General features: G+C 51.3%; 1 protein-coding gene across 2 annotated transcripts in view; it reads right to left on the bottom strand.

Annotated features, from left to right (window-relative positions):
• Positions 1 to 5770: 5770 nt before the first annotated feature.
• The window catches only part of LOC137349280 (zinc finger protein 623-like), a 54491-nt gene continuing 33175 nt past the window's right edge, over positions 5771 to 27086 (bottom strand). For both annotated transcript variants that reach the window (XM_068014812.1, XM_068014813.1), the window contains exon 3: positions 5771 to 9895. In XM_068014812.1, coding sequence (XP_067870913.1) covers positions 8917 to 9786 — 870 coding nt within the window. In that variant the 5' untranslated portion in view covers positions 9787 to 9895 and the 3' untranslated portion in view covers positions 5771 to 8916. The remainder of the gene's footprint in view (positions 9896 to 27086) is intronic.

Raw genomic sequence — 27086 nt, forward strand, 5'->3', positions numbered from 1 at the left:
CAGCGGAGGTGGTAGATGCGAACACGATAGCGTCTTTTAAGATGTATCTAGACAGATACATGAATGGGCAGGAAGCAAAGAGATACAGACCCTTAGAAAATAGGCGACATGTTTAGGTAGAGGATCTGGATCGGCGCAGGCATGGAGGGCCGAAGGGCCTGTTCCTGTGCTGTAATTTTCTTTGTTCTCTGTAGTCACAGCCAGGGTGCGGATGCACACCAGCGACTGGCTGCCCTCCTCAATTGGGAGACTCAGGACCGTGGCAGAGACCCAGCGTTTCCTCTTGCCCGAGAAGAAATCGACAAGTTTCTTCTGGATCTTGCTGGCAAATGCAGGGGGCGGGGCCAAAGTGACCAACCGGTACCACAACATGGAGGCCACCAGTTGGTTTATGACCAGCGCTCGGCCCCTGTAGGAAAGCACTCGGAGCTGTCCTGTCCAGCGCCCCAGTTGAGCAGTGACTTTCGCCTCCAACTCCTCCCAGTTTGCCGGCCAGGCTTCCTCAGCGGGGCTCAGGTGAACTCCCAGATGGAGGATGTGCATGGTGCTCCACGCAAAAGGTGTCATCTCCTCCAGCAGGGAGTCCACCCACCACTGACCCACCAGGAGTCCGGAACATTTCTCCCAATTGATCCTCATGGAGGATGCAGCAGAAAAGGTCTGCTGGCAGTTGTGCATCCTCCGCAAGTCAATGGGATCTGTGACAGCGAGGAGCACATCACCGGCGTAAGCCGAGAGGACCACCCACATGGTCAGCTCACGCAGAGCCAATCCCGTCAACCTCCTGCGAAGCAGGCACAGGAAGGGCTCCACGCAGATGGTGTACAATTGGCCGGAAATGGGGCATCCCTGATGCACGCCTCTCCCAAAGCGAAGGGGCGCCGTCAAGGACCCGTTAACCTTGACTAGACACTCTGTGGCAGCGTATAAAAGTCGGACCCGGGCCACGAAATGCGGCCTGAGTCCAAAAGCACGCAGAGTCCCAAAAAGGTATTCGTGATCCATCCTGTCGAACGCCTTCTCCTGATCGAGGGAGAGAAAGGCAACCGACTGACCAGTCCTCTGGGAAAGATGGATCAGGTCCCACACCAGGTGGATGTTGTCCTGGATGGACCGGCCCGGGACCATGTAGGACTGGTCGGGGTGGATCATGTGGGCCAGCACGGAGCCCAGGCGGGTAGACATAGCCCAGGCAAAGATTTTATAATCCATGCTGAGGAGGGAGACCGGACGCCAGTTTTTAAGCAGGTGGAGATCGCCCCTCTTCAGCAGCAGGACAATGACTGCCCTGCACCACGAGAGGGGCATCTCCCCGGTGACCAGGCTTTCCCCCAGGATCCGCACGTAATCGTCCCCAAGGATTTCCCAGAACGCCCTGAGGAACTCCACGGTCAGCCCGTCCAGCCCTGGAGATTTGCCCCTCAAGAGCTGGTGGAGGGCACCAGTCAGCTCCGTCAACGTGAGCGGAGCCTCCAACCCTTCGGTGCCCTCCGAGCTGACCTGGGGCAGGTTCTCCCACAAAACTCTGTGCACATCCTCGCTGGACGGATCCGGAGAGAACAACGCACTGTAGTAAGTATGGACCAGGAGGCCCATTCCCTCCGGATCCGTGATGGAGGATCTGTCGTCGGCCAGCAGCTCGATGAGCTGCTTACGGAGCCCCCGCCATATTTCCAGTGAGTAGAAGAAGGGTGAGGCGCGGTCCCAATCTTCCATGATCTGGATCCGCAACCTCATGTACACGCCTTGGGACCCTATGAGCTGCAGGTACCTCAGCGCGCCCTTCTTTTCTTTGTACGCCTGCCACAGGGCCGGGTCCACAACGGCATGACCGAGGCGGGACTCCAAGTCGAGCACCTCCCTCTCAAGGCGCCCGATCTCGGCTTCCTGCCTCTTGGTCGACCCCTTCGCATACTCCTGACAGAAGACATGGATGTGAGTCTTGCCCACATCCCACCACAGCCTCAAGGAGGGGAAGCCCCCCCGCTTCCTTCTCCAGTCAGCCCAGAATCGACAGAACAAGTCCCGAAATCGCTCGTCCTCCAGCAGCCCGGTTGTTAAAGTGCCAGTACGCGGACACTGCCCGCGTGCGGAGCGGAGTGAACTCCGCCCACACCAGGCGGTGGTCCGAGCACGGCACCAGCCACATGGAGATGCGGGAGACGTACGCCTGCGAAAGTAGAGGCGGTCTCCACGTGAAGGCGCTGGAGTCAGGATGGAGATTCCGCCAGACGTCCACCATGTTGAGGGAGCTGATCAGTCTCCTCAACTTCTCCACTGATGCTTGGCCGCACTGGGGACCGGAGCGATCCCCCACCTCGAGGGTGCAGTTAAAATCCCCCCGAGGATGATGCACTCACCGCTATCGATGGAGCTCAAGAGAGCGGACACTTCTTCAAAGAAGCGCGTTTGCAACGCGCCGGGCCTGGGCATGTACACGTTCACAAAGTGGAGTGGCACGCTACCCAGGCGAACAGCGAGGTGGAGCAAGTGGCCCGGCACTAGCTCCTTGACCCCCAAGATCTCCAGCTGAAAAGTCGGGGCCAACAAGATAGCCACCCCACTAGAAATAGGGGTGAGGTGACTCATGTTGACCCCACCCTGCCACTCCAGGAGCCAGGTGGCTTCGTCTCCTGGAACGGTGTGGGTTTCCTGCAGAAAGCTCACCGCGTATCTACCTTCCCTGAGGACTGAGAGATTGTGAAATCTGCGGTGAGACCCCCTGCTGCCGTTGATGTTGAGGCTGGCTATGGTTATCTTCATGTCAAAGGTACTTACAACCCGTCACCAACACCTCACTGTGAGGAGGGAGTGGAAGTGCAGCTGGCCTTCCACTCCCCTAGCAACCCATTGAGGAACACATTAAAACGGTGCCTCTCAACCAGTTTCACGCCCGCGCGCTTGCCCGCTTTCTTCAGGGCGGCACGGACGGGCTGTGTGATCAGCGCCAGATTCGACCAACGGCCGAGGGCCAGCTGAACTTTATCACGGCAACCCCTGCAAGCTGCGAGGAAATCCCGGAGTTCCGCTGTGGGGATGAGAGGAGATTTGGTGGGAGGCACGAGGGACTCCACCACCTCACTGGCGATGGAATCAAGATCATCCTCCGTGCCCCACACTGAATCCCCATCCTCCTCCGGGTCGTCACCGCCAGCGACCAACACATCCACCACACACTGTGGGGCGGACGTCCCGGCCGCGCCAGCAGATCCCGCCTCCGTCACGATCCCACCCCCAGGATCGATGGCGGAGGAGTCCTCTCTGGGTTCTATTATGAAACTGGAGCCTGTGGGCGCCAGCAGTTCAGGACCCCCCTCCACCTCCATCCCCAGGCCAATGAGTGGTCCAGGGGAGACCACAGGTGCTGGACTCCAGCTGGGAGGGCCGACCCTTTGGGGCCCCGCCCTCCCCTCTACTCAGGGCACCCGACCCAGTGGCAGTGGCGGAATGGGTGGCGTCCCCAGGCTCCCCCACAACAGGCAGGGCTCCACTGGCTTCCCCTGGAGGGGCCACAAGTACAAGCGTCTCCCCCCTCCACTCCATCCTGAGGAATCAGGAGCTCCTGCCCGGACTGTGTAGCCTTGGTGGTGGCGGTAGGGGAAACCTGGGGACCCGAAACAGGAGACAGCTCCCCTCCAACAGATGGACCCTGTGCCTCAGGGCCCCTTGTTACCTCTGTGGAGGGGTGCCTTCTCCTCTTTTTCCCAGTTGGGTGCAGAGGCTCAGAGACCTCCACGTCATCAGAGGCCTCCGCACTCTTTTTTTTTATTCACCCTGGGCATGAGCCCAGCCCTGGGGCAAGTTGACTCCCCGACATCGGGCTTTGTGCTGAGCTCAGACTCAGGTAGTGTCATGGTGTCCAGGGGACGCGCCTCTCGATGCTTATTTCTCCTCCGCCCCTTCCTTCCACTTGGACGGTCACCCCCCTCCCTGCCGGAGGCCATGAAAACCACAGCCTCCGGTACCGACTGAATGGTATCTGGTGGAGGTGGAAGGGGGGTGGAAGGAGGTGCAGTGGCGCCACCCTGGGACGCTGAGTTGGAGTTGGCAGCCGGGAGGTTGAGGCAGTTCTTACGAACATGCCCCACCCCCTTACAGACATGGCACCGCACCCCATCCAAGGTCCAGAAGACGCGGTAGGCCGTCCCCTGGAACTCTACATTAAAGTGGCCCTCTGTAACCTCCTCCCGCGCCAGCTGCATGAATAACTGGCGGCGGAAGGAGTACACGTGTCGGAAGCTGTTCTCCCGAAGACCGAGCGGGACTGGGGTGAGCCCCATCTTTACCTCCCCCAGATGGTGCAGGTGGGGAAGGAGGAGCTCACCAGGAATGAAGGGCGGGACATTGGATAGAATGAGCCTTTGAGCAGTGGCCTCCAGGGGGTCCACTTGCAGAAAGGTCCCGCCCACGGTGAGCCCCTTGCTCAGAGCCAGGGACACCGCCCGCTCGGTCCTCAGGAATAACACTGCTTTCCCGTACATTTTAGAGGCTGCAACAATGGCTGAAGGGCCGACAACCTCGGCCATTGCTTTCACACATGCCTCTATAGTCATGTTCAGGTGGATGTCGCTCTTGACCCCATGCTTCGATGTTAATAAAGCAAACGGTGACGGGGCAACAGGTGCAGCTGCAGCAGCCGCAGCAGCATATGTACGGGAAGGCCCTGCCACCGGCGAAGGAGGGCTTGCCATGGGGTCTAAGAGACACGTCCACCCACAAGAAACAAAGCAAAGTTACACAATTGAAACAAAAAACAAACTTTAAACAAAGTGGAGTGGCAGTAGAGGAGGATAGGGGTAGGAAGGTAAAAGAAAAGGGGAGGATAGGTGACTGAGTGGAGGAAGGGAGAGAAAGGCTGAAGGGGATGTTTGATCCAACTGCCAGTTGGAGCACCTTTGTAACAATTAGTCCAAAACTGTTTATTGTCTTCCAGTTGGGGGAGGCTTCTTCGCCCGGGATGGCTGGAGCCGCCCGGTACTCTCCTCTTCTGCTTTTAACAAAAAAAATCTTCACCCGGGCAACTCCAGCTGTCCCGAGCAGGCAGTTGCGGTGGGGAGGGAGCTCCCTGTGTGCAAACACCACTACAAATACAGGGGCCCCCTACTGGATTTGGCAGCCCCACCCAAGTCTTCCGGCCTCTTCTCCCTCCCCCAAACAGTCCAAACTTAAGAGTTCATCAGGTGCCCTGGACACCCACATCTCCAAAACAATTGCAGCCTTCCTTGATGGTTTCTCTCCACTCTGCATTCACCTCGCTCCGCTTTCTCCAATTACTCCAGTCTCCTCTCTCCAGTTGCTGCAGTCTCCACTCTGCAGTTGCTGCAGCACAGGTGCAGCTGCTCCCCCTGATTGCTGGCAGGAAGTGCTCCAAATTGCCCAGCCAATCCCAGTGCTGTACCTGTCCTAGGAGTGTTTGATGGGGACAGTGTAGAAGGAGCTTTACTCTGTCGCTAATCCGTGCTGTACCTTTCCTGTGAGTGTTTACAGGGACAATGCAGAGGGAGCTTTACTGTGTTTCCCAGCCAGAGTGAGCACGTTCAGGAGAGGAACATAACAACATAAATAGGATCAGGAGTAGGTTACATGCCCTTTGAGTCTGCTCCGCCACTCAGTAAGATCATGTCAGATCTTCTACTTCAACACCACTCTCCTGCAGTATCCCCATTTTCCTTGACTCCCTTAGTATCCAAGAAGCTATCTATCTCTGTGCTGATTATACTCAATTACTGTGCGTCCACAGCCCTTTGGGTGAAAATTTTTAATCCTGTTGTTGAAAACAATTTTCATCATATCGACTCAGCACAACTTTCACAACGGCAATTAAGGATGGGCAACAAAAGCTGGCCTTGCCGATGATTCCCACATCCTATGAAAGAATAAAATAAAATTAAAAAGTCCTAAATGGCTGAACTCTTATTGTGAGACTGTGACTTCTAGTTCTTGACTCACCAGCCAGGAGAAACATCTTCCCAGCATCTTCTCTGTCAAGTCCCTTAAGGATTTTATATGTTTCAATCGACCACCTCTAATTCATCAAGCTCAATGGAATATAGACCTCTTCTCCTCAGAGAACAATCAGTCCTGAGAGCCTTCATTGCACTCCCTCTCAGGGAAGTACACCTAAAGTAATATTAATCAGATCCAGGACTCAACGATCACAGAGGGCCCATGCATTTGGGTTTCTGTATGAGTTATTTATTAATTACATCACAATCCAACCACAGAGCATCATTTTCGTCACTAATTGGGGCGGCCAAAGGCGGGGTCCTAACCCAGCATTCCCCGCGGCAGTGAATGTGCCCTATTCCCTCTTCAGGAGCCCAGCGCACATGCGCAGTGCTGGCCAGTATGCGGAGCATGCGCAGTGTCACTGTGACCAGAACCGTGCAAGTGCTGGAGACGCTTTTGCAGCGGGTGAGAGTCGGCGGAGTGCAGGGGAGGAATGGAGCCAGTGGGTGGGCTGGGAAGCTTCAGAAACACCTGCGATCGCCCTGAGGTCCCGTGTTTATCCCGCGGTGACAGGCCCAGGAGAGCACTGGCGCCATCTTGGACAGGGCACCTGCGTGGTCATCACGCGGGTCCTAGTGCCCGGTCGCTACAATATCCTGGACAACCGGGTTTTAAGCAGCTTCACCCACTCCCACCCTCCAGGTGATGTTTGCAGCTGAGAGGGGTACATGGGCCATGCAAATGTTCAGTGTGAGAGGTTACAGTCCCTGAAGGGGCTGCTCCTCAAATTTTAATTACAGTTTAGCCCCACACTCCTAATCTTTGGTCACTCAGTTGGGGAGGCGGAGGGTGGGTGGGTCAGAGGATCTGATCCTGGACCTGCTCTTGGCCTTAGTGAAAACATCAATGTGTAGGTCCAGCATGCGCAGGGTGTCACTCTGGTTGCCAGCCTCTCTATCGTGCTCGGGTCGCCCCAGAGAGGGAGCACGCTTGATATCTTCTGCGTCCAGTGAGAACCTAAGGGTACAGAGTGTTTCATAGACACTGGTAACAACATTCTGGTTTAGTTGGGATGGTTCCCTTTCCTTTTGGCACTTTACATCCTTCTGGACTCAATATTGAGTTCAGCAGTTTCAGACCATGAACCTCATTGTGATTGTTTTTTAAACCATGTGCCAGTCTTAAATTTGTTTTTCACGTTTGTACTTTTGGACAGAGCTGTTCATTACTCTGCCATCAACACGCTCTTGACAAATGCTCTGTCTTTTACTGCAACTCTTAGAACTCCCTTTGCCTTGTGTTCCATGACATCTTTGTCATTTAATCTCTCCCACCCTCATAGACTTTCCCTTTTGCTCAAAATCTATTACCTTTCTATCCTTTGCCAGTTCTGATGAAAGATCACTGACCTGAAATGTTAACTCTGTTTCTCTCTCCATAGATGCTGCCAGATCTGCTGAGTTTTCCAGCACTTTCTGTTTTTATTCAGAATTGCAGCATCTGCATTTTTGCTTTTGTTGGACTTTGTTGCTTATTTTTGGCTTCTTTGAGTTTGAATGGATCACATGTTTTGGGAAACAAGAGAGGAAAGAATGTTCCATAGAAACTAGAATTGTCTGTTCTGAATTTCTATCCCGTACGAACAGTGTGGACTGTTGTAAACTCCTTTTACAGAGGATTAGAAGAGGAGGATTTTCAGGACGTCTAACACACAAATTAGTAATGTGATATATGAATTTCAATGCCAGCTAGGTATATAGCTGTATGTCCCAAAGACTGGTGGAGTATTGTACAGTTTTGGTCCCCTTACTTGAGGAGAGATGTAGTTGTATTGGAGGCAGTTCAGAGGAGGTTCACTAGATTGATTCCAGGGATGATGGGTTTGTCTTATGAAGAGAGATTGAGCAGTTTAGGCCTTTACTCGCCAGAGTTTAGAAGAATGAGAAGAGACCTAATTGAAGTATATAACATAATCAAGGGGATTGACAAAGTAGACAGAGAGAGGATGTTTCCTCTTGTGGGGCAATCTAGGTCATAGTTTTAGGATAAGGGGTAGCAGATTTACAACAGAGATGAGGAGAAATTACTTCTCTCAAAGGGTCGTGAATCTGTGGAATTCACTACCCCAGAGTGCGGTGGATGCCGGGACATTGAGTAAATTTGAGGAGATAGACAGATTTTTAATTAGTAATGGGTTGAAGGGTTATGGAGAACGGGCAGAAAAGTGGAGTTGAGGCTGAGATGAGATCAGCCATGGTCATATTGAATGGCGGAGCAGGCTCGAGGGGCTGAATTGCCTACTCCTGCTCCTAGTTCTTATGACCTTATGGATTGTATCAAACAACATGTCCCTTCCGCAGTTTGCAACGGGCAAGGTACAGGCTATACCCAACCAGCCCGTGCTTGCAAAACTCAAAATACAGTGTCCAACATTAGATTTCCGTAATTGAACAACATTTGCTAAATAACCCTCGGTGTGCTAATAATTAGCTGCCAACCAATTTAAGATTGTCAGTCGGGCTCACAGTGTGGCACATTTGCGTGTACTGGAAGCTACATATATTCATATGCAGGGTCCTATTCTTTGCACACAAAGAACATGTACACACATTGCGCCTGTTTCAGCTAAACAAAATAAGTGACAGCCATTCGCTGGTTCATTCGTCAGGGCAATGCCTTGACCAGAGTCAAGCTGCCTGGTTTAAATTGCAAACAAAGCCAGGCAGTTAACTGTCAATCACCATAAACTACTGCATTCTCGATGACAACACCTCTACCAAGCAGAGTTCACTTGCCAACCAATCAGCACTCTCTTACCATACAGTATAAAGTTGTTGTTTTCCTTTAAATTGGTATTCTTGCGGATTGTCCTGATGAGAGCGCAAGATGAAAAGCTGAAACAACATGTCTCTATTTCCAGCACCAATCAAGTTCATTTAAAGATGATTTAAATTTCTTGTCCCCGAGTTACTTGTGAACTCGCTGGTGTGTCAGAAGGTTGGATGACTGAGTGAATCTCTTCCCACACATGCAGCACATGAAGGGCTTCTCCCCAGTGTGAACTCGCTGGTGTGTCAGCAGGTCAGATGACCGGGTGAATCTTTTCCCACACTCTGAGCAAGTGAACAACCTCTCCCCAGTGTGAAGTCGCTGGTGTCTCAGCAGGTTGCATGACTGAGTGAATTCCTTCCCACACTCTGAGCAAGTGAACAGCCTCTCCGCACTGTGAATTCTCTGGTGTGTCAGAAGGCAGGATGACCAAGCGAATCGCTTCCCACACTCTGAGCAGGTGAATGGCCTCTCCCCAGTGTGAATTCGCTGGTGTGTCAGAAGGCTGGATGACCGAGTGAATCCCATCCCACACTCTGAGCAGGTGAATGGCCTCTCCCCAGTGTGAACTCGCTGGTGTCTCAGCAGGTATGATGAAGTAGTGAATCCCTTCCCACACTCTGAGCAGGTGAATGGCCTCTCCCTGCTGTGAACCCACTGGTGTGTCAGCAGGTCAGATGACTGAGTGAATCCCTTCCCACACTCGGAGCAGGAGAATGGCCTCTCCCCAGTGTGAACTCGCTGGTGTGTCAGCAGGGCGGATGATTGAGTGAATCCCTTCCCACACTCGGAGCAGGTGAACGGCCTCTCCAGGGTGTGACTGCGTGGATGAGTTTCCAGCTCAACTGGATAATTCAATCCCTTTCCACAGTCCCCAGATTTAAATGGTTTCTTCCCAGTGTGACTGCGCTTGTGTTTTGACAGGCCAGATGATCGGCTGAAACCGCGTCCACATTCAGAACATGTGTACAGTTTCTCCCCACTGTGATCGCTGCTTTCTCCTTCCATGTTCAAAATCCAGAGCGATTCGGGTTACGATAAATTGGGCGACTCCTTCAGATCCTGATCTGACGTTTGCTTTGCATTTCACGGCTGCAATTCCTCCCCTTCTAAAACCCTGTGAAATTGATTTAAAACAGAAAAAAAAGAGCGTGTGAGAGAACCCACAAAAACACAAAGGCAGGTTGTGAAATGGAGCTGAATGAATCTGGTAATTTATGGGGCCGGCACGAGGAAAGAGAGACCATGAAAGCTGCTGGATTGATGTACAACCCCAACTGGTTCACTAATGTCCTTCAGGGAAGGGAACCTGCCACCCAGTCTGGACCGACACAAGACTCTACTCTCTATGGAGAAATGAGAGAGAGAGTGAGAGAAGAACATAGGAAGATAGGAACAGGAGTAGGCCCTTCAGCCCCTCGAGCCAGTCCCGTCATTCAATGAGATCATGGCTGATCTGCAGCCTAACTCCATATACCTGCCTTTGTCCCATATCCCTTAATATCTTTGCTTAACAAAAATCTATCTCAGATTTAAAACTAACAACTGTTTTAGCTTCACCTGCTGTTTGTGGGAGAGAGTTCCAAACCTCTACCACCCTTTGCGTGAAGAAGTGCTTCCTAACATCTCTCCTGAACGGTCTGGTCCTAATTTTTAGACTATGTCCCCTAGTTTTAGAATCTGCAACCAGTGGAAATAGTTTATCTTTATCTTGCCTGTCTTTTCCTGTTAATATCTTGAAGACTTCAATCAGATCACCCCATAACCTTCCAAATTCGAGTGAAAACAGGCCTAATTTGTGTAATCTCTCCTTGTAACTTAACCCCTGTCGTCCAGGTATCATTCTTGTAAACCTACCTTGCACTCCCTCCAAGGCCAATATATCCTTCCTTAGGTGTGGTGCCCAGAACTGCTCACAGTACTCCAAGTGGGGTCTAACCAGGGTTTTGTACAGCTGCAGCTTAACCTCTGTCTTTATACTCCAGTCCTCCAGATATAAAGGCCAGCATTCCATTAGCCTTTTTGATTATTTTCTGCACTTGCTCGTGGCATTTTAAAGATCTATGCACCTGAACCCCCAAGTCTCTTTGGACATCCATTGTACTTAACCTCTGCCCATTTAGAAAGTACCCTACTCTATACTTTTTGGTCCAAAATGGATAACCTCACACTTGCTCACATTGAAATCCATCTGCCACAGTTTTGCCCACTCACCTTGTCTGTCAATATCTCTGCAATTTTATGCTATCATCTAGACTGTCCACAATGCCGCCTAACTTTGCATCATCAACAAATTTGGATATATGACTTACTATGCCATCATCCAAGTCGTTGATGAATAATGTGAATAATTGAGGCCCCAAGACAGATCCCTGCGGGACACCACTAGCCAAATCCTGCCAATCGGAATAGTTTCCCAATATCCTCACTTTCTGTCGCCTACCACTCAACCAACTTCCTAACGTTGTCAATAATTTGCCCTCAACTCCATGGGCTTCCACCTTAGTTAACAGTCTGTTATGTGGGACTTTATCAAATGCTTTCTGGAAGTCCATATAAATAACATGCATAGACATTCCCCTATCCACTACCTTAGAGAAAGGGATGGGCAGGGAGAGGAGAGGGATTTTATATATCTACAACTCGACCAGAACTTTGACAGAACCTCACAAACACTCAACTTCCATCATTTCGAAGGACCAGGGTAGCAGGTGTATGTGAACACCATCACCTCCAAGTTCCCCTCCAAGTCACACACCATCCTGACTTGTCTGACATCCAGTACTGGATGAACAGAAATTTCCTCCAATTATATATTGGGAAGTCTTCAGTTCCTGCTACAATCTCCACTCCCTGTCCCCCAACTCTACCCCTCTCCCTGGCAACTGTCTGAGGCTAAACCAGACCATTCATAACCTTGGTGTCATATTTGACCCTCAGATGAGCTTCTGACTGCATATCAGCACCATCACTCAGACCGCCTATTTCCACCTCAGTAACATCACCAGACTTCACCACTGTCTCAGATCATCTGCCTCTGAAACTTACATCCATGTATCTGTTACCTCTCAACTTGACTATTCTAACACACTCCTGGCCGACCTCCCACGTTCTACCCTCTGTAAACTTGAGATCATCCAAAATTCTGCTGCCTGTGTCCTTACTCGAACCCAGTCCTGTTCACCCATCACCACTGTGCTCACTGGCCTACACAGACTCCCAGTTAAACAGCACCTCAAATTTAAAATCCTCATCCTTGTTTTCAAATCCCTCCATTCCCTCACCCCTCACTATCTCTATAATCTCCTCCAGTCCTACAACCCTCCGAGAGATCAGGGCTCATCTAATTCTGGCATCTTGAACATCCCTGATTTTCATTGCTCCACCACTGGTGGCTGTGCCTTCAGCTGCCAAGACCATAATCTTTGGAAATCCCTCCCTAATCCTCTCCGCCTCTCTACCTCACCTTCCCTGATTCAGACACTTCTGAAAACCCACCTCCCTGATGAAACACCTTGGAACATTTTATTACATTAAAGATGCTATATAAATACAAGTTGATGTTGACTTGGACATATATCACCGTTCCTTCATCATTACTGGGTGAAAATCCTGTAACTCTTTCCATAACACAATTGTGGGAGCACCTTCACCACACAGACTGCAGTGGTTCAAGAAGAAGGCCCACCATCACCTTCTCAATGGGCAACTGGGGATTGGTAATATATGCTGGTCTGGATAGTGACACCCTTATTCCAAGAATGGATTAACAACATCTGTATATGGAAAATGGATTAAAAGCCTCTGCAGAAATACTTCTAATTAACCCAATACTCTTTTACATTGACCAGTTGGTGTCTGTTTAGCAACCTCATCTCTCCTGGAATCTACCTCCCTTAACAGCCTCCCATTGGAAATTGCTGGGCCTGACTGGGCTCAAATGTACTCGGGATTAAAGCCAGCCGCTGTTCCTCCATCTCCACTCCAAATCAAACTGATGCAACAAAAAAGACCAACACAGGATGTCAGGGACTGACTTCCACATCCAACATCCACCCTGATACAAACCGGATCTTACTTGGTCCTGCTGTGTTTCTTGACTCAGTGAGAAACGTTTGCATTAAAATAAAACCAAAATACTGTGGATGCTAGAAATCTGAAATAAAAGGCAAAAATGGTGGAAATACTCAGCAGGTTGGGCAACGTCTGTGGAGAGAGAAACAGAGTTAACATTCGAGGCGCATTCAGCTGCCGGAGCCTGCAGCCTGGAACTCGGAGGGGGAGGAGGAAGAATGAGGAGAGAAAATATAGGTGGGTGGACCATTAAAGTGATGGTGCAGCGTCTCCCCCATCCCAGCTGCCGCTTCCCGGTTTCTTCTCCCATTTCCACTGAGTCAGGAAGCCTGTGAGTTGATTGGCTGGTAAGTTTTGTAACTTTGTTTCCCTTTCTCCAAAGTTAGGAAGTTAGTCCAAGGAGCTGGAAATTAAACATTCCAGTTTTCATCAGAATAAGGGGGATCTCCCCTCGATTTAAGTGACAGCAACAGAAAGGAAGTGAGTAGCTGGTCAGTCTCCTCTTTTATTTTTTAGTAGTAAGGTATATTAGTATTAGTAAGGATTATTATCTAACAGATATAGGAATGGCAGGGCTGCTCTGGCCTCTGGATTGCACATCCTGTGCTATCTGGGAACTCTAGGACTCTTCCCGTGTCCAGGATAACCATTGTGCAGGGAGTGCCGTCAATTGCAGCAGCTCAATCTCTGGATTTTGGAACATGAGCAGCAGCTGGCATCGCCGCGGCGCATCTCTGAGGTTGAGAGCTTCATGGATAGCATGTTTATAGATGTGATCACCCTGCAGCTTTATGAGGATGCAGGGAGAGAGGCAATGGGTGGCCAACAGACAGTCAAGAAGAAACAGACAGGTAGTGCAGGAGACCGCTGAGTCAATCTCACTCTCCAACCAGTATTCAGTTCTGAATACTGATGAAAGTGATGGTTCATCTGGGGAGTGCAGACAGAGCCAGGTCCATGGCACCATGGTTGGCTCAGCTGCAGAGGGGGGCACAAAGAAGACTGGAAGAGCAATAGTGATTGGAGGTTTAATGGTTCGGGGAATAGACAGGCATTTCTGCAGGCGCAGGCGTGACTCCATGATGCTGTATTGCCTCTCTCATGCCAGGGTCAAGGATGTCACTGAATGGCGATAGAACACAGTGTGGGGAGGGTGAATAGCCAGCAGTCATGGTCCACGTTGGTACCAACAACACAGGCAGAAAGAGGGATGTGGTCCTGCAGTCAGAATTTAGGGAGCTAGGTCCTGCTTGGTAATTTTCTCCCTCAAAAGTAGTAATCTCTGCATTACTCCTGGGATCACACGCAAGTGAGTACAGAAATAGCAGGAAAAAGCAGATGAATACATGGCTGGAAAGATGGTGCAGGAGGGAGAGCTTTAGATTCCTGGGACATTGGGACCAGCTCTGGGTGTGATGGGGCCTGTTCAGGCCAGGTTGCACCTAAACAGAGCTGGGACCAATTTCCTTGCTAGTGGAGAAGGTTTAAACTAACTTGGCAGGGGTATGGGAACCAGGAGGTAATCTCACAGAGGAATACCAAGGTGCACAGAATACTGGGAGAGACAGACAGCGCTAGAGTAGGAAATAGTAAGTTATTAGGTTGGGTCAGAGTAAGGGAGAAAGAAATAAAGTCTAAATTAGGGCTACTGTGCATGTATGTGAATGTGTGGAGTGTGGTAAATAAGCTTGGTGAGTTACAGGTGCAGATTGCCATGTGGACATATCATGTGACTATAACAGAGTCATGGCTCAAAGAAGGGCAGGACTGGGTATTAAATATTCCTGAATAAAAGGTGTTCAGGAAAGATAGGAAAGGAAGGGTGGCAGTATTGGTTAAGCAGAACATTGCAGTGCTGGAGAGGATGTCCCAGGGGGGTGAAGAACAGAATCTATTTGGCTACAGCTAAGGAACAAAAAAGGTGCAATTACATTGCTTGGAATAGTCTATAGGCCACCAACTAGTGGCAAAGATACAGAGGAACAAACTTGCAAGGAAATTACAAAGAGGTGCAAGAATTATTTTTTTTAAATATTCATTCATGGGATGTGGGCGTCACTGACCAGGCCAGCATTTATTGCCCATCCCTAACTGAGTGGCTTGCTAGGCCATTTCAGAGGGCATGTAAGAGCTAACCACATTTCTGTGGGTCTGGAGTCACATGTAGGCCAGACCAGGTAAGGACAGCAGATTTCCTTCCCGAAAGGACATTCGTGAACCAGATGGGTTTTTACAACAATCGACAATGGTTTCATGGCCATCATTAGACTAGCTTTTAATTCCAGATTTATTAATTGAATTAAAATTCCACCTTCTGCTGTGGTGGGATTTGAACCCATGTCCCCAGAGAAATACCCTGGGTCTCTGGGTTACCAGTCCAGTGACAATACCACTACGCCACTGCCTCCCCATAAGTAGAGAAGTTATAATGGGGGGACATTAATTATCCCAATAGAGACTGGGATAGTAGTAGTGTAAAGGGCAGAGAGGGGCAAGAGTTCCCAGAGTTTGTTCAGGAAAATGTTCTACAGCAGTATGTTTCAGTTCAATGAGAGGGGAGGCACTGCTGGACCTGGTTCTTGTGATTGAGGTGGGCCAAGTGGATCAAGTGTCTGTCGGGGAACATTTTGGGGACAGTGATCATTGTATCATCAGGTTTAGGTTGGGTATGGAAAAGGACAAGGAACAATCCACAATAATGAAATGGGGGAAAGCCAACTTCAATGGGGTAAGAATGGATCTGACCCAGATAGAGTGGAATCAAAGGTTGGTGGGTAAAATGCTAACCGAACAATGGACTGCCTTTAAAGACAAGATAATTCAGACACAGTCAAGGTATATTCCCACGAAGGAGAAAGGGAGGGCAAACAAATCCAGAGCTCCCTGGATGATGAAAGGGATAGAGATTAAGAAGAAAAAAAGTGCGCTCATGATAGATGTCAGGTAGATAATATAAGTGGGAACCAGGCTGAAAGCTGCACAGGTCATGCTGAAACAGGAGGTAATTTAGATACTTGAAGGGTTTAAAATTGATCATGAGGAGGTATCGATAGGCTATCTGTACTTAAAGTGGATAAGGCATCAGGACCAGATGAAGTGCATCCAAGGATACTGACGGAAGTGAGAGTGGCCATAATTTTCCAGTCTTCCTTGGAGTCGGGTGGTGCCAGAGGAGAATTGTTATATCTTAGTCACAGTTTAATGGCGAAAGCCTGGTTTGATTTTCTCAGGTCGGGAGTTCAAGGCCGACTCCAGTCTCCGCCTGCATGTAGTTTAAAAATGGTGATCTTAGACAAGGTCCTTCCTCTTTGCTGGAATAGATGGAAAATCTTCATCACTGGTTAAGTTAATCTACCTATTCTAAACTTACCTTTCACCAACTTACATTTATATTCTCTCAATATAATGTATTTATATAATCTTTATATTGTATTCGCAACAAATTAATATGTACAGCCCTTTGGAGTGGAGAATTCCAAAGATTCACAGCCGTCTGAGTGAAGAAATATCTCGTCTCAGACCGAAATGATCGTCCTTTTATCCTGAGACTATGTCCCTTAGTTCAAGACTCTCCAGCCACAGGAAACAGCCTATCAGCACCTAACCTGTCAAAACCTGTCAAACCCTCTCAGAATCTTGCATGTTTCAATGAGATAACTTCCTATTCTTTAAATCTGCAGACAGTATAGGCCCATTCTACTCAATCTCTCCTCGCAGGACAACTCTCTGATCCCAGGAATCAGTCTAGTGAACCTTTGTTGCACCCACTCTAGAGCAAGGATATCCTTCCTTAGATTCAGAGACTAAAACTGTACACATTACTCCAGACCTGATCGTACCAAAGACTAAAACTGTGCACATTACTCCAGGCCTGATCTTACCAACACCATGTACAGTTGTCCCTCATGGCAGACTGGTACAAAAGGTGAAGTCACACGGGATCAGAGGTGAGCTGGCAAGATGGATACAGAACTGGCTCGGTCACAGAAGACAGAGGTGAACAGTGGATGGGTGTTTTTCTGAATGGAGGGATGTGACTAGTGGTGTTCCGCAGGGATCAGTGCTGGGACCTTTGCTGTTTGTAGTATATATAAATGCTTTGGAGGAAAATGTAGCTGGTCTGATCAGTAAGTTTGCAGACGACACAAAGGTTGGTGGAATTGCGGATAGTGATGAGGATTGTCAGAGGATACAGCAGGATATAGATCGGTTGGAGACTTGGGCGGAGAAATGGCAGATGGAGTTTAATCCGGACAAATGTGAGGTAATGCATTTTGGAAGGTCTAATGCAGGTGGGAGGTATACAGTAAATGGCAGAACCCTTAGGAGTATTGACAGGCAGAGAGATCTGGGCGTACAGGTCCACAGGTCACTGAAAGTGGCAACGCAGTAAGGTAGTTAAGAAGGCATACAGCATGCTTGCCTTCATCGATCGGGGCATAGAGTATAAAAATTGGCAAGTCATGCTGCAGCTGCACAGAACTTTAGTTAGGCTACACTTAGAATATTGTGTGCAATTCTGGTCGCCACACTACCAGAAGGACGTGGAGGCTTTGGAGAGGGTACAGAATAGGTTTACCAGAATGTTTTATTTTATTTTATTTATTTATTTATTTAGAGATACAGCACTGAAACAGGCCCTTCGGCCCACTGAGTCTGTGCCGACCAACAACCACCCATCCATACTAATCCTACATTAACCCCATATTCTCTACATCATCCCCACCATTCTCCTACCACCAATCTACACTAGGGGCAATTTATAATAGCCAATTTACCTATCAAACCGGAGCACCCGGCGGAAACCCACGCAGACACAGGGAGAACTTGCAAACTCCGCACAGGCAGTACCCAGAATTGAACCCGAGTCGCTGGAGCTGTGAGGCTGCGGTGCTAACCACTGTGCCGCCCGGTTGCCTGGTCTGGAGAGCATTAGCTATGAGGAGAGGTTGGATAAACTCGGATTGTTTTTACTGGAACAACGGAGGTGGAGGGGCGACATGATAGAGGTTTACAAAGTTATGAGCGGCATGGACAGAGTGGATAGTCAGAAGCTTTTTCCCAGGGTGGAAGAGTCAGTTACTAGGGGACATAGGTTTAAGGTGAGAGGGGCAATGTTTAGAGGCGATGTGCGACGCAAGTTCTTTATATAGAGGGTGGCGAGTGCCTGGAAGTTGTTGCCAGGGGAGGTGGTGGAAGCAGGTACCATCGAGACGTTTAAGAGGCATCTTGACAAATACATGAATAGGAAGAGAATAGAGGGATATGGACCCCGGAAGTGCAGAAGGATTTAGTTTAGACAGGCATCAAGATCGGCACAGGCTTGGAGGGCCGAATGGCCTGTTCCTGTGCTGTACTGTTCTTTGCTCTTGGTAGCAAGTTGTCCTTACTCTAACACTCCAACCCCTTGCAATAAACACCAACATTCCAGTTATCAGTCTTAGTCCTTAAACAGCCTCCGCTGAAGACAATTTTCAGACATGATCTCCTCTTGGATATTTTTACTCTTTGTTTTTCTCTGTCGCTATTGAAAATAAATCAGCAGAAAGCAATTGAAACACAATTTGACATCTTAAAAATGCTTCTGCCTCCACTCTCGTGACAGGTGGGGATACTCACCGCTGTGCTAATGAGGAGCTGACACAGGGACAGACTGTACTTTCTCTGTGGTCTAATTCACCAGCACCAGAAATATTTATTAGAGAGAGTGATCAAGGAGAGGGAGACAGAGAGGGAGAGAGACAGACACAGACTAAGAGATGGAAGCAGACAGAAACACAGAGAGAGAAGTAGAGAGTGAAAGGTGCAGATACATTTCACAATTCCATCTCTCTGTTCATTCAGAGTGACAGACAGAAAGATAGATTTGCATTTTATAGTTTCTTTCATGACCTCAGGACACCCCAAAGCACTTTCCAGCCAATGAAGTGCTTTTGAAATGTAATCTCCGTTGTAATGTAAGGACAGTGTTACAGAAAAAATGCAGAATTGGAAATAGCAAAGTAGCATCTTAAGAATGATGTGGAAATATGGAATATTTATTTCCATATCGTCTCTTTGTTTCGTGCAAATTCAGCAGATGTAAACGTTTGCTGAATTTCAAAATGCTGCTCAGTTTAAATCTCACTCGTCCATCACTTTACAACAGACTTGCACCAAGAATCAGATCACCAAACAACTCATCATTAGATGGTCTGAAATTCTCTTATGAACCGATCTTAATAGTTAATGTTCGTGAGAATCCTTAAGAAGGAATACCTCCTGCAACATGGGAGATGCAAGCCTCATTTTCTGATACTAAACAGTTGGAAATATTGCATTGTACTCAGTAATCTCCCCCCACCACCTGAAACAGGGATTATATTATGCTGCATGACACTTCTTTCATCTTTATCAACTTTGAGAATCAAATCACGGAATGGTTACTGCGCAGGAGGCCATTTAGCCCTTCGTGTCTACACCGGCAGCAATTCACTCAGTTCCATTACCCCACCCTCTTCCCATAACACTGTAGAGTCGTCCTTTTCATAAAACCGTTAGAGCGCAGGAGTGGATTAATGCTCGGGTTTACAGGACCCGGGGTGGATTAATGCTCGGGTTTACAGGGCCCAGGGGTGGATTAATGTTCGGGTTTACAGGACCCAGGGGTGGATTAATGCTCGGGTTTACAGGGCCCAGGGGTGGATTAATGCTCGGGTTTACAGGGCCCAGGAGTGGATTAATACTCGGGTTTACAGGGCCCAGGAGTGGATTAATGCTCGGGTTTACAGGGCCCAGGGGTGGATTGACGCTCGGGTTTACAGGGCCCAGGGGTGGATTGACGCTCGGGTTTACAGGGCCCAGGGGTGGATTGACGCTCGGGTTTACAGGGCCCAGGGGTGGATTGACGCTCGGGTTTACAGGGCCCAGGGGTGGATTGACGCTCGGGTTTACAGGGCCCAGGGGTGGATTGACGCTCGGGTTTACAGGGCCCAGGGGTGGATTGACGCTCGGGTTTACAGGGCCCAGGGGTGGATTGACGCTCGGGTTTACAGGGCCCAGGGGTGGATTGACGCTCGGGTTTACAGGGCCCAGGGGTGGATTGACGCTCGGGTTTACAGGGCCCAGGGGTGGATTGACGCTCGGGTTTACAGGGCCCAGGGGTGGATTGACGCTCGGGTTTACAGGGCCCAGGAGTGGATTAATGCTCGGGTTTACAGGACCCAGGGGTGGATTAATGCTCGGGTTTACAGGGCCCGGGGTGGATTAATGCTCGACGTACAGGGCCCAGGGGTGGATTAATGCTCGGGTTTACAGGGCCCAGGGGTGGATTGACGCTCGGGTTTACAGGGCCCAGGGGTGGATTGACGCTCGGGTTTACAGGGCCCAGGAGTGGATTAATGCTCGGGTTTACAGGGCCCAGGAGTGGATTAATGCTCGGGTTTACAGGGCCCGGGGTGGATTAATGCTCGGGTTCACAGGGCCCAGGGGTGGATTAATGTTCGGGTTTACAGGACCCAGTGGTGGATTAATGTTCGGTTTACAGGACCCAGGGGTGGATTAATGTTCGGGTTCACAGGGCTCAGGGGTGGATTAATGTTCGGGTTTACAGGACCCAGGGGTGGATTAATGCTCGGGTTTACAGGACCCAGGGGTGGATTAATGTTTGGGTTTACAGGACCCAGGGGTGGATTATTGCTCGGGTTTACAGGACCCAGGGGTGGATTAATGCTCGGGTTTACAGGACCCAGGGGTGGATTAATGTTTGGGTTTACAGGACCCAGGGGTCGATTATTGCTCGGGTTTACAGGGTCCAGGGGTGGATTAATGCTCAGGTTTACAGGGTCCAGGGGTGGATTAATGCTCAGGTTTACAGGGTCCAGGGGTGGATTAATGCTCGGTTTACAGGACCCAGGGGTGGATTAATGCTCGGGTTTACAGGACCCAGCGGTGGATTAATGCTCGGGTTTACAGGGCCCGGGGTGGATTAATGCTCGATTTACAGGGCCCAGTGGTGGATTAATGCTCGGGTTCACAGGGCTCAGGGGGTGGATTCATGCTCGACTTACAGGGCCCAGGGGTGGATTAATGCTCGGGTTCACAGGGCTCAGGGGGTGGATTCATGCTCGACTTACAGGGCCCAGGGGTGGATTAATGCTCGGGTTCACAGGGCTCAGGGGGTGGATTCATGCTCGACTTACAGGGCCCAGGGGTGGATTAATGCTCGGGTTCACAGGGCTCAGGGGGTGGATTCATGCTCGACTTACAGGGCCAAGGGGTGGATTAATGCTCGGGTTTACAGGGCCCAGGGGTGGATTCATGCTCGGGTTCACAGGGCCCAGGGGTGGATTCATGCTCGGGTTCACAGGGCCCAGGGGTGGATTCATGCTCGGGTTCACAGGGCCCAGGGGTGGATTAATGCTCGGGTTTACAGGGCCCAGGGATGGATTAATGCTCGGGTTTACAGGGCCCAGGGGTGGATTAATGCTGGGGTTTACAGGCCCAGGGGTGGATTAATGCTGGGGTTTACAGGATCCAGGGGTGGATTAATGCTCGGGTTTACAGGGCCCAGGGGTGGATTAATGCCCGGGTTTACAGGGCCCAGGGGTGGATTAATGCTCGGGTTTACAGGGCCCAGGGGTGGATTAATGCTCGGGTTTACAGGGCCCAGGGGTGGATTAATGCTCGGGTTTACAGGGCCCAGGGGTGGATTAATGCTCGGGTTTACAGGGCCCGGGGTGGATTAATGCTCGGGTTTACAGGGCCCAGGAGTGGATTAATGCTCGGGTTTACAGGGCCCAGGAGTGGATTGACGCTCGGGTTTACAGGGCCCAGGGGTGGATTGACGCTCGGGTTTACAGGGCCCAGGAGTGGATTAATGCTCGATTTACAGGACCCAGGGGTGGATTAATGCTCGGGTTTACAGGGCCCGGGGTGGATTAATGCTCGACGTACAGGGCCCAGGGGTGGATTAATGCTCGGGTTCACAGGGCTCAGGGGTGGATTAATGCTCGGTTTACAGGACCCAGGGGTGGATTAATGTTTGGGTTTACAGGACCCAGGGGTGGATTAATGTTTGGGTTTACAGGGCCCAGGGGTGGTTTAATGTTCGGGTTTACAGGACCCAGGGGTGGATTAATGCTCGGTTTACAGGACCCAGGGGTGGATTAATGTTTGGGTTTACAGGACCCAGGGGTGAATTAATGCTCGGGTTTACAGGACCCAGCGGTGGATTAATGCTCGGGTTTACAGGGCCCAGGGGTGGATTGACGCTCGGGTTTACAGGGCCCAGGGGTGGATTGACGCTCGGGTTTACAGGGCCCAGGAGTGGATTAATGCTCGGGTTTACAGGGCCCAGGAGTGGATTAATGCTCGGGTTTACAGGGCCCGGGGTGGATTAATGCTCGGGTTCACAGGGCCCAGGGGTGGATTAATGTTCGGGTTTACAGGACCCAGTGGTGGATTAATGTTCGGTTTACAGGACCCAGGGGTGGATTAATGTTCGGGTTCACAGGGCTCAGGGGTGGATTAATGTTTGGGTTTACAGGACCCAGGGGTGGATTAATGCTCGGGTTTACAGGGCCCAGGGGTGGATTAATGCTCGGGTTTACAGGGCCCAGGAGTGGATTAATACTCGGGTTTACAGGGCCCAGGAGTGGATTAATGCTCGGGTTTACAGGGCCCAGGGGTGGATTGACGCTCGGGTTTACAGGGCCCAGGGGTGGATTGACGCTCGGGTTTACAGGGCCCAGGGGTGGATTGACGCTCGGGTTTACAGGGCCCAGGGGTGGATTGACGCTCGGGTTTACAGGGCCCAGGGGTGGATTGACGCTCGGGTTTACAGGGCCCAGGGGTGGATTGACGCTCGGGTTTACAGGGCCCAGGGGTGGATTGACGCTCGGGTTTACAGGGCCCAGGGGTGGATTGACGCTCGGGTTTACAGGGCCCAGGGGTGGATTGACGCTCGGGTTTACAGGGCCCAGGGGTGGATTGACGCTCGGGTTTACAGGGCCCAGGGGTGGATTGACGCTCGGGTTGACAGGGCCCAGGAGTGGATTAATGCTCGGGTTTACAGGACCCAGGGGTGGATTAATGCTCGGGTTTACAGGGCCCGGGGTGGATTAATGCTCGACGTACAGGGCCCAGGGGTGGATTAATGCTCGGGTTTACAGGGCCCAGGGGTGGATTGACGCTCGGGTTTACAGGGCCCAGGGGTGGATTGACGCTCGGGTTTACAGGGCCCAGGAGTGGATTAATGCTCGGGTTTACAGGGCCCAGGAGTGGATTAATGCTCGGGTTTACAGGGCCCGGGGTGGATTAATGCTCGGGTTCACAGGGCCCAGGGGTGGATTAATGTTCGGGTTTACAGGACCCAGTGGTGGATTAATGTTCGGTTTACAGGACCCAGGGGTGGATTAATGTTCGGGTTCACAGGGCTCAGGGGTGGATTAATGTTCGGGTTTACAGGACCCAGGGGTGGATTAATGCTCGGGTTTACAGGACTCAGGGGTGGATTAATGTTTGGGTTTACAGGACCCAGGGGTGGATTATTGCTCGGGTTTACAGGACCCAGGGGTGGATTAATGCTCGGGTTTACAGGACCCAGGGGTGGATTAATGTTTGGGTTTACAGGACCCAGGGGTCGATTATTGCTCGGGTTTACAGGGTCCAGGGGTGGATTAATGCTCAGGTTTACAGGGTCCAGGGGTGGATTAATGCTCAGGTTTACAGGGTCCAGGGGTGGATTAATGCTCGGTTTACAGGACCCAGGGGTGGATTAATGCTCGGGTTTACAGGACCCAGCGGTGGATTAATGCTCGGGTTTACAGGGCCCGGGGTGGATTAATGCTCGATTTACAGGGCCCAGTGGTGGATTAATGCTCGGGTTCACAGGGCTCAGGGGGTGGATTCATGCTCGACTTACAGGGCCCAGGGGTGGATTAATGCTCGGGTTCACAGGGCTCAGGGGGTGGATTCATGCTCGACTTACAGGGCCCAGGGGTGGATTAATGCTCGGGTTCACAGGGCTCAGGGGGTGGATTCATGCTCGACTTACAGGGCCCAGGGGTGGATTAATGCTCGGGTTCACAGGGCTCAGGGGGTGGATTCATGCTCGACTTACAGGGCCAAGGGGTGGATTAATGCTCGGGTTTACAGGGCCCAGGGGTGGATTCATGCTCGGGTTCACAGGGCCCAGGGGTGGATTCATGCTCGGGTTCACAGGGCCCAGGGGTGGATTCATGCTCGGGTTCACAGGGCCCAGGGGTGGATTAATGCTCGGGTTTACAGGGCCCAGGGATGGATTAATGCTCGGGTTTACAGGGCCCAGGGGTGGATTAATGCTGGGGTTTACAGGCCCAGGGGTGGATTAATGCTGGGGTTTACAGGATCCAGGGGTGGATTAATGCTCGGGTTTACAGGGCCCAGGGGTGGATTAATGCCCGGGTTTACAGGGCCCAGGGGTGGATTAATGCTCGGGTTTACAGGGCCCAGGGGTGGATTAATGCTCGGGTTTACAGGGCCCAGGGGTGGATTAATGCTCGGGTTTACAGGGCCCAGGGGTGGATTAATGCTCGGGTTTACAGGGCCCGGGGTGGATTAATGCTCGGGTTTACAGGGCCCAGGAGTGGATTAATGCTCGGGTTTACAGGGCCCAGGAGTGGATTGACGCTCGGGTTTACAGGGCCCAGGGGTGGATTGACGCTCGGGTTTACAGGGCCCAGGAGTGGATTAATGCTCGATTTACAGGACCCAGGGGTGGATTAATGCTCGGGTTTACAGGGCCCGGGGTGGATTAATGCTCGACGTACAGGGCCCAGGGGTGGATTAATGCTCGGGTTCACAGGGCTCAGGGGTGGATTAATGCTCGGTTTACAGGACCCAGGGGTGGATTAATGTTTGGGTTTACAGGACCCAGGGGTGGATTAATGTTTGGGTTTACAGGGCCCAGGGGTGGTTTAATGTTCGGGTTTACAGGACCCAGGGGTGGATTAATGCTCGGTTTACAGGACCCAGGGGTGGATTAATGTTTGGGTTTACAGGACCCAGGGGTGAATTAATGCTCGGGTTTACAGGACCCAGCGGTGGATTAATGCTCGGGTTTACAGGGCCCAGGGGTGGATTGACGCTCGGGTTTACAGGGCCCAGGGGTGGATTGACGCTCGGGTTTACAGGGCCCAGGAGTGGATTAATGCTCGGGTTTACAGGGCCCAGGAGTGGATTAATGCTCGGGTTTACAGGGCCCGGGGTGGATTAATGCTCGGGTTCACAGGGCCCAGGGGTGGATTAATGTTCGGGTTTACAGGACCCAGTGGTGGATTAATGTTCGGTTTACAGGACCCAGGGGTGGATTAATGTTCGGGTTCACAGGGCTCAGGGGTGGATTAATGTTTGGGTTTACAGGACCCAGGGGTGGATTATTGCTCGGGTTTACAGGACCCAGGGGTGGATTAATGCTCGGGTTTACAGGACCCAGGGGTGGATTAATGTTTGGGTTTACAGGACCCAGGGGTGGATTATTGCTCGGGTTTACAGGGTCCAGGGGTGGATTAATGCTCAGGTTTACAAGGTCCAGGGGTGGATTAATGCTCAGGTTTACAGGGTCCAGGGGTGGATTAATGCTCGGTTTACAGGACCCAGGGGTGGATTAATGCTCGGGTTTACAGGACCCAGCGGTGGATTAATGCTCGGGTTTACAGGGCCCGGGGTGGATTAATGCTCGATTTACAGGGCCCAGTGGTGGATTAATGCTCGGGTTCACAGGGCTCAGGGGGTGGATTCATGCTCGACTTACAGGGCCCAGGGGTGGATTAATGCTCGGGTTCACAGGGCTCAGGGGGTGGATTCATGCTCGACTTACAGGGCCCAGGGGTGGATTAATGCTCGGGTTTACAGGGCCCAGGGGTGGATTCATGCTCGGGTTCACAGGGCCCAGGGGTGGATTCATGCTCGGGTTCACAGGGCCCAGGGGTGGATTCATGCTCGGGTTTACAGGACCCGGGGTGGATTAATGCTCGGGTTTACAGGGCCCAGGGGTGGATTAATGCTCAGGTTTACAGGGTCCAGGGGTGGATTAATGCTCAGGTTTACAGGGTCCAGGGGTGGATTAATGCTCGGTTTACAGGACCCAGGGGTGGATTAATGCTCGGGTTTACAGGACCCAGCGGTGGATTAATGCTCGGGTTTACAGGGCCCGGGGTGGATTAATGCTCGATTTACAGGGCCCAGTGGTGGATTAATGCTCGGGTTCACAGGGCTCAGGGGGTGGATTCATGCTCGACTTACAGGGCCCAGGGGTGGATTAATGCTCGGGTTCACAGGGCTCAGGGGGTGGATTCATGCTCGACTTACAGGGCCCAGGGGTGGATTAATGCTCGGGTTCACAGGGCTCAGGGGGTGGATTCATGCTCGACTTACAGGGCCCAGGGGTGGATTAATGCTCGGGTTCACAGGGCTCAGGGGGTGGATTCATGCTCGACTTACAGGGCCCAGGGGTGGATTAATGCTCGGGTTCACAGGGCTCAGGGGGTGGATTCATGCTCGTCTTACAGGGCCCAGGGGTGGATTAATGCTCGGGTTCACAGGGCTCAGGGGGTGGATTCATGCTCGACTTACAGGGCCCAGGGGTGGATTAATGCTCGGGTTCACAGGGCTCAGGGGGTGGATTCATGCTCGACTTACAGGGCCAAGGGGTGGATTAATGCTCGGGTTTACAGGGCCCAGGGGTGGATTCATGCTCGGGTTCACAGGGCCCAGGGGTGGATTCATGCTCGGGTTCACAGGGCCCAGGGGTGGATTCATGCTCGGGTTCACAGGGCCCAGGGGTGGATTAATGCTCGGGTTTACAGGGCCCAGGGGTGGATTAATGCTCGGGTTTACAGGGCCCAGGGGTGGATTAATGCTGGGGTTTACAGGCCCAGGGGTGGATTAATGCTGGGGTTTACAGGATCCAGGGGTGGATTAATGCTCGGGTTTACAGGGCCCAGGGGTGGATTAATGCCCGGGTTTACAGGGCCCAGGGGTGGATTAATGCTCGGGTTTACAGGGCCCAGGGGTGGATTAATGCTCGGGTTTACAGGGCCCAGGGGTGGATTAATGCTCGGGTTTACAGGGCCCAGGGGTGGATTAATGCTCGGGTTTACAGGGCCCGGGGTGGATTAATGCTCGGGTTTACAGGGCCCAGGAGTGGATTAATGCTCGGGTTTACAGGGCCCAGGAGTGGATTGACGCTCGGGTTTACAGGGCCCAGGGGTGGA

The sequence above is a fragment of the Heterodontus francisci genome, chromosome 34, assembly GCF_036365525.1.
Source record: "Heterodontus francisci isolate sHetFra1 chromosome 34, sHetFra1.hap1, whole genome shotgun sequence".
Lineage (NCBI taxonomy): Eukaryota > Metazoa > Chordata > Chondrichthyes > Heterodontiformes > Heterodontidae > Heterodontus > Heterodontus francisci.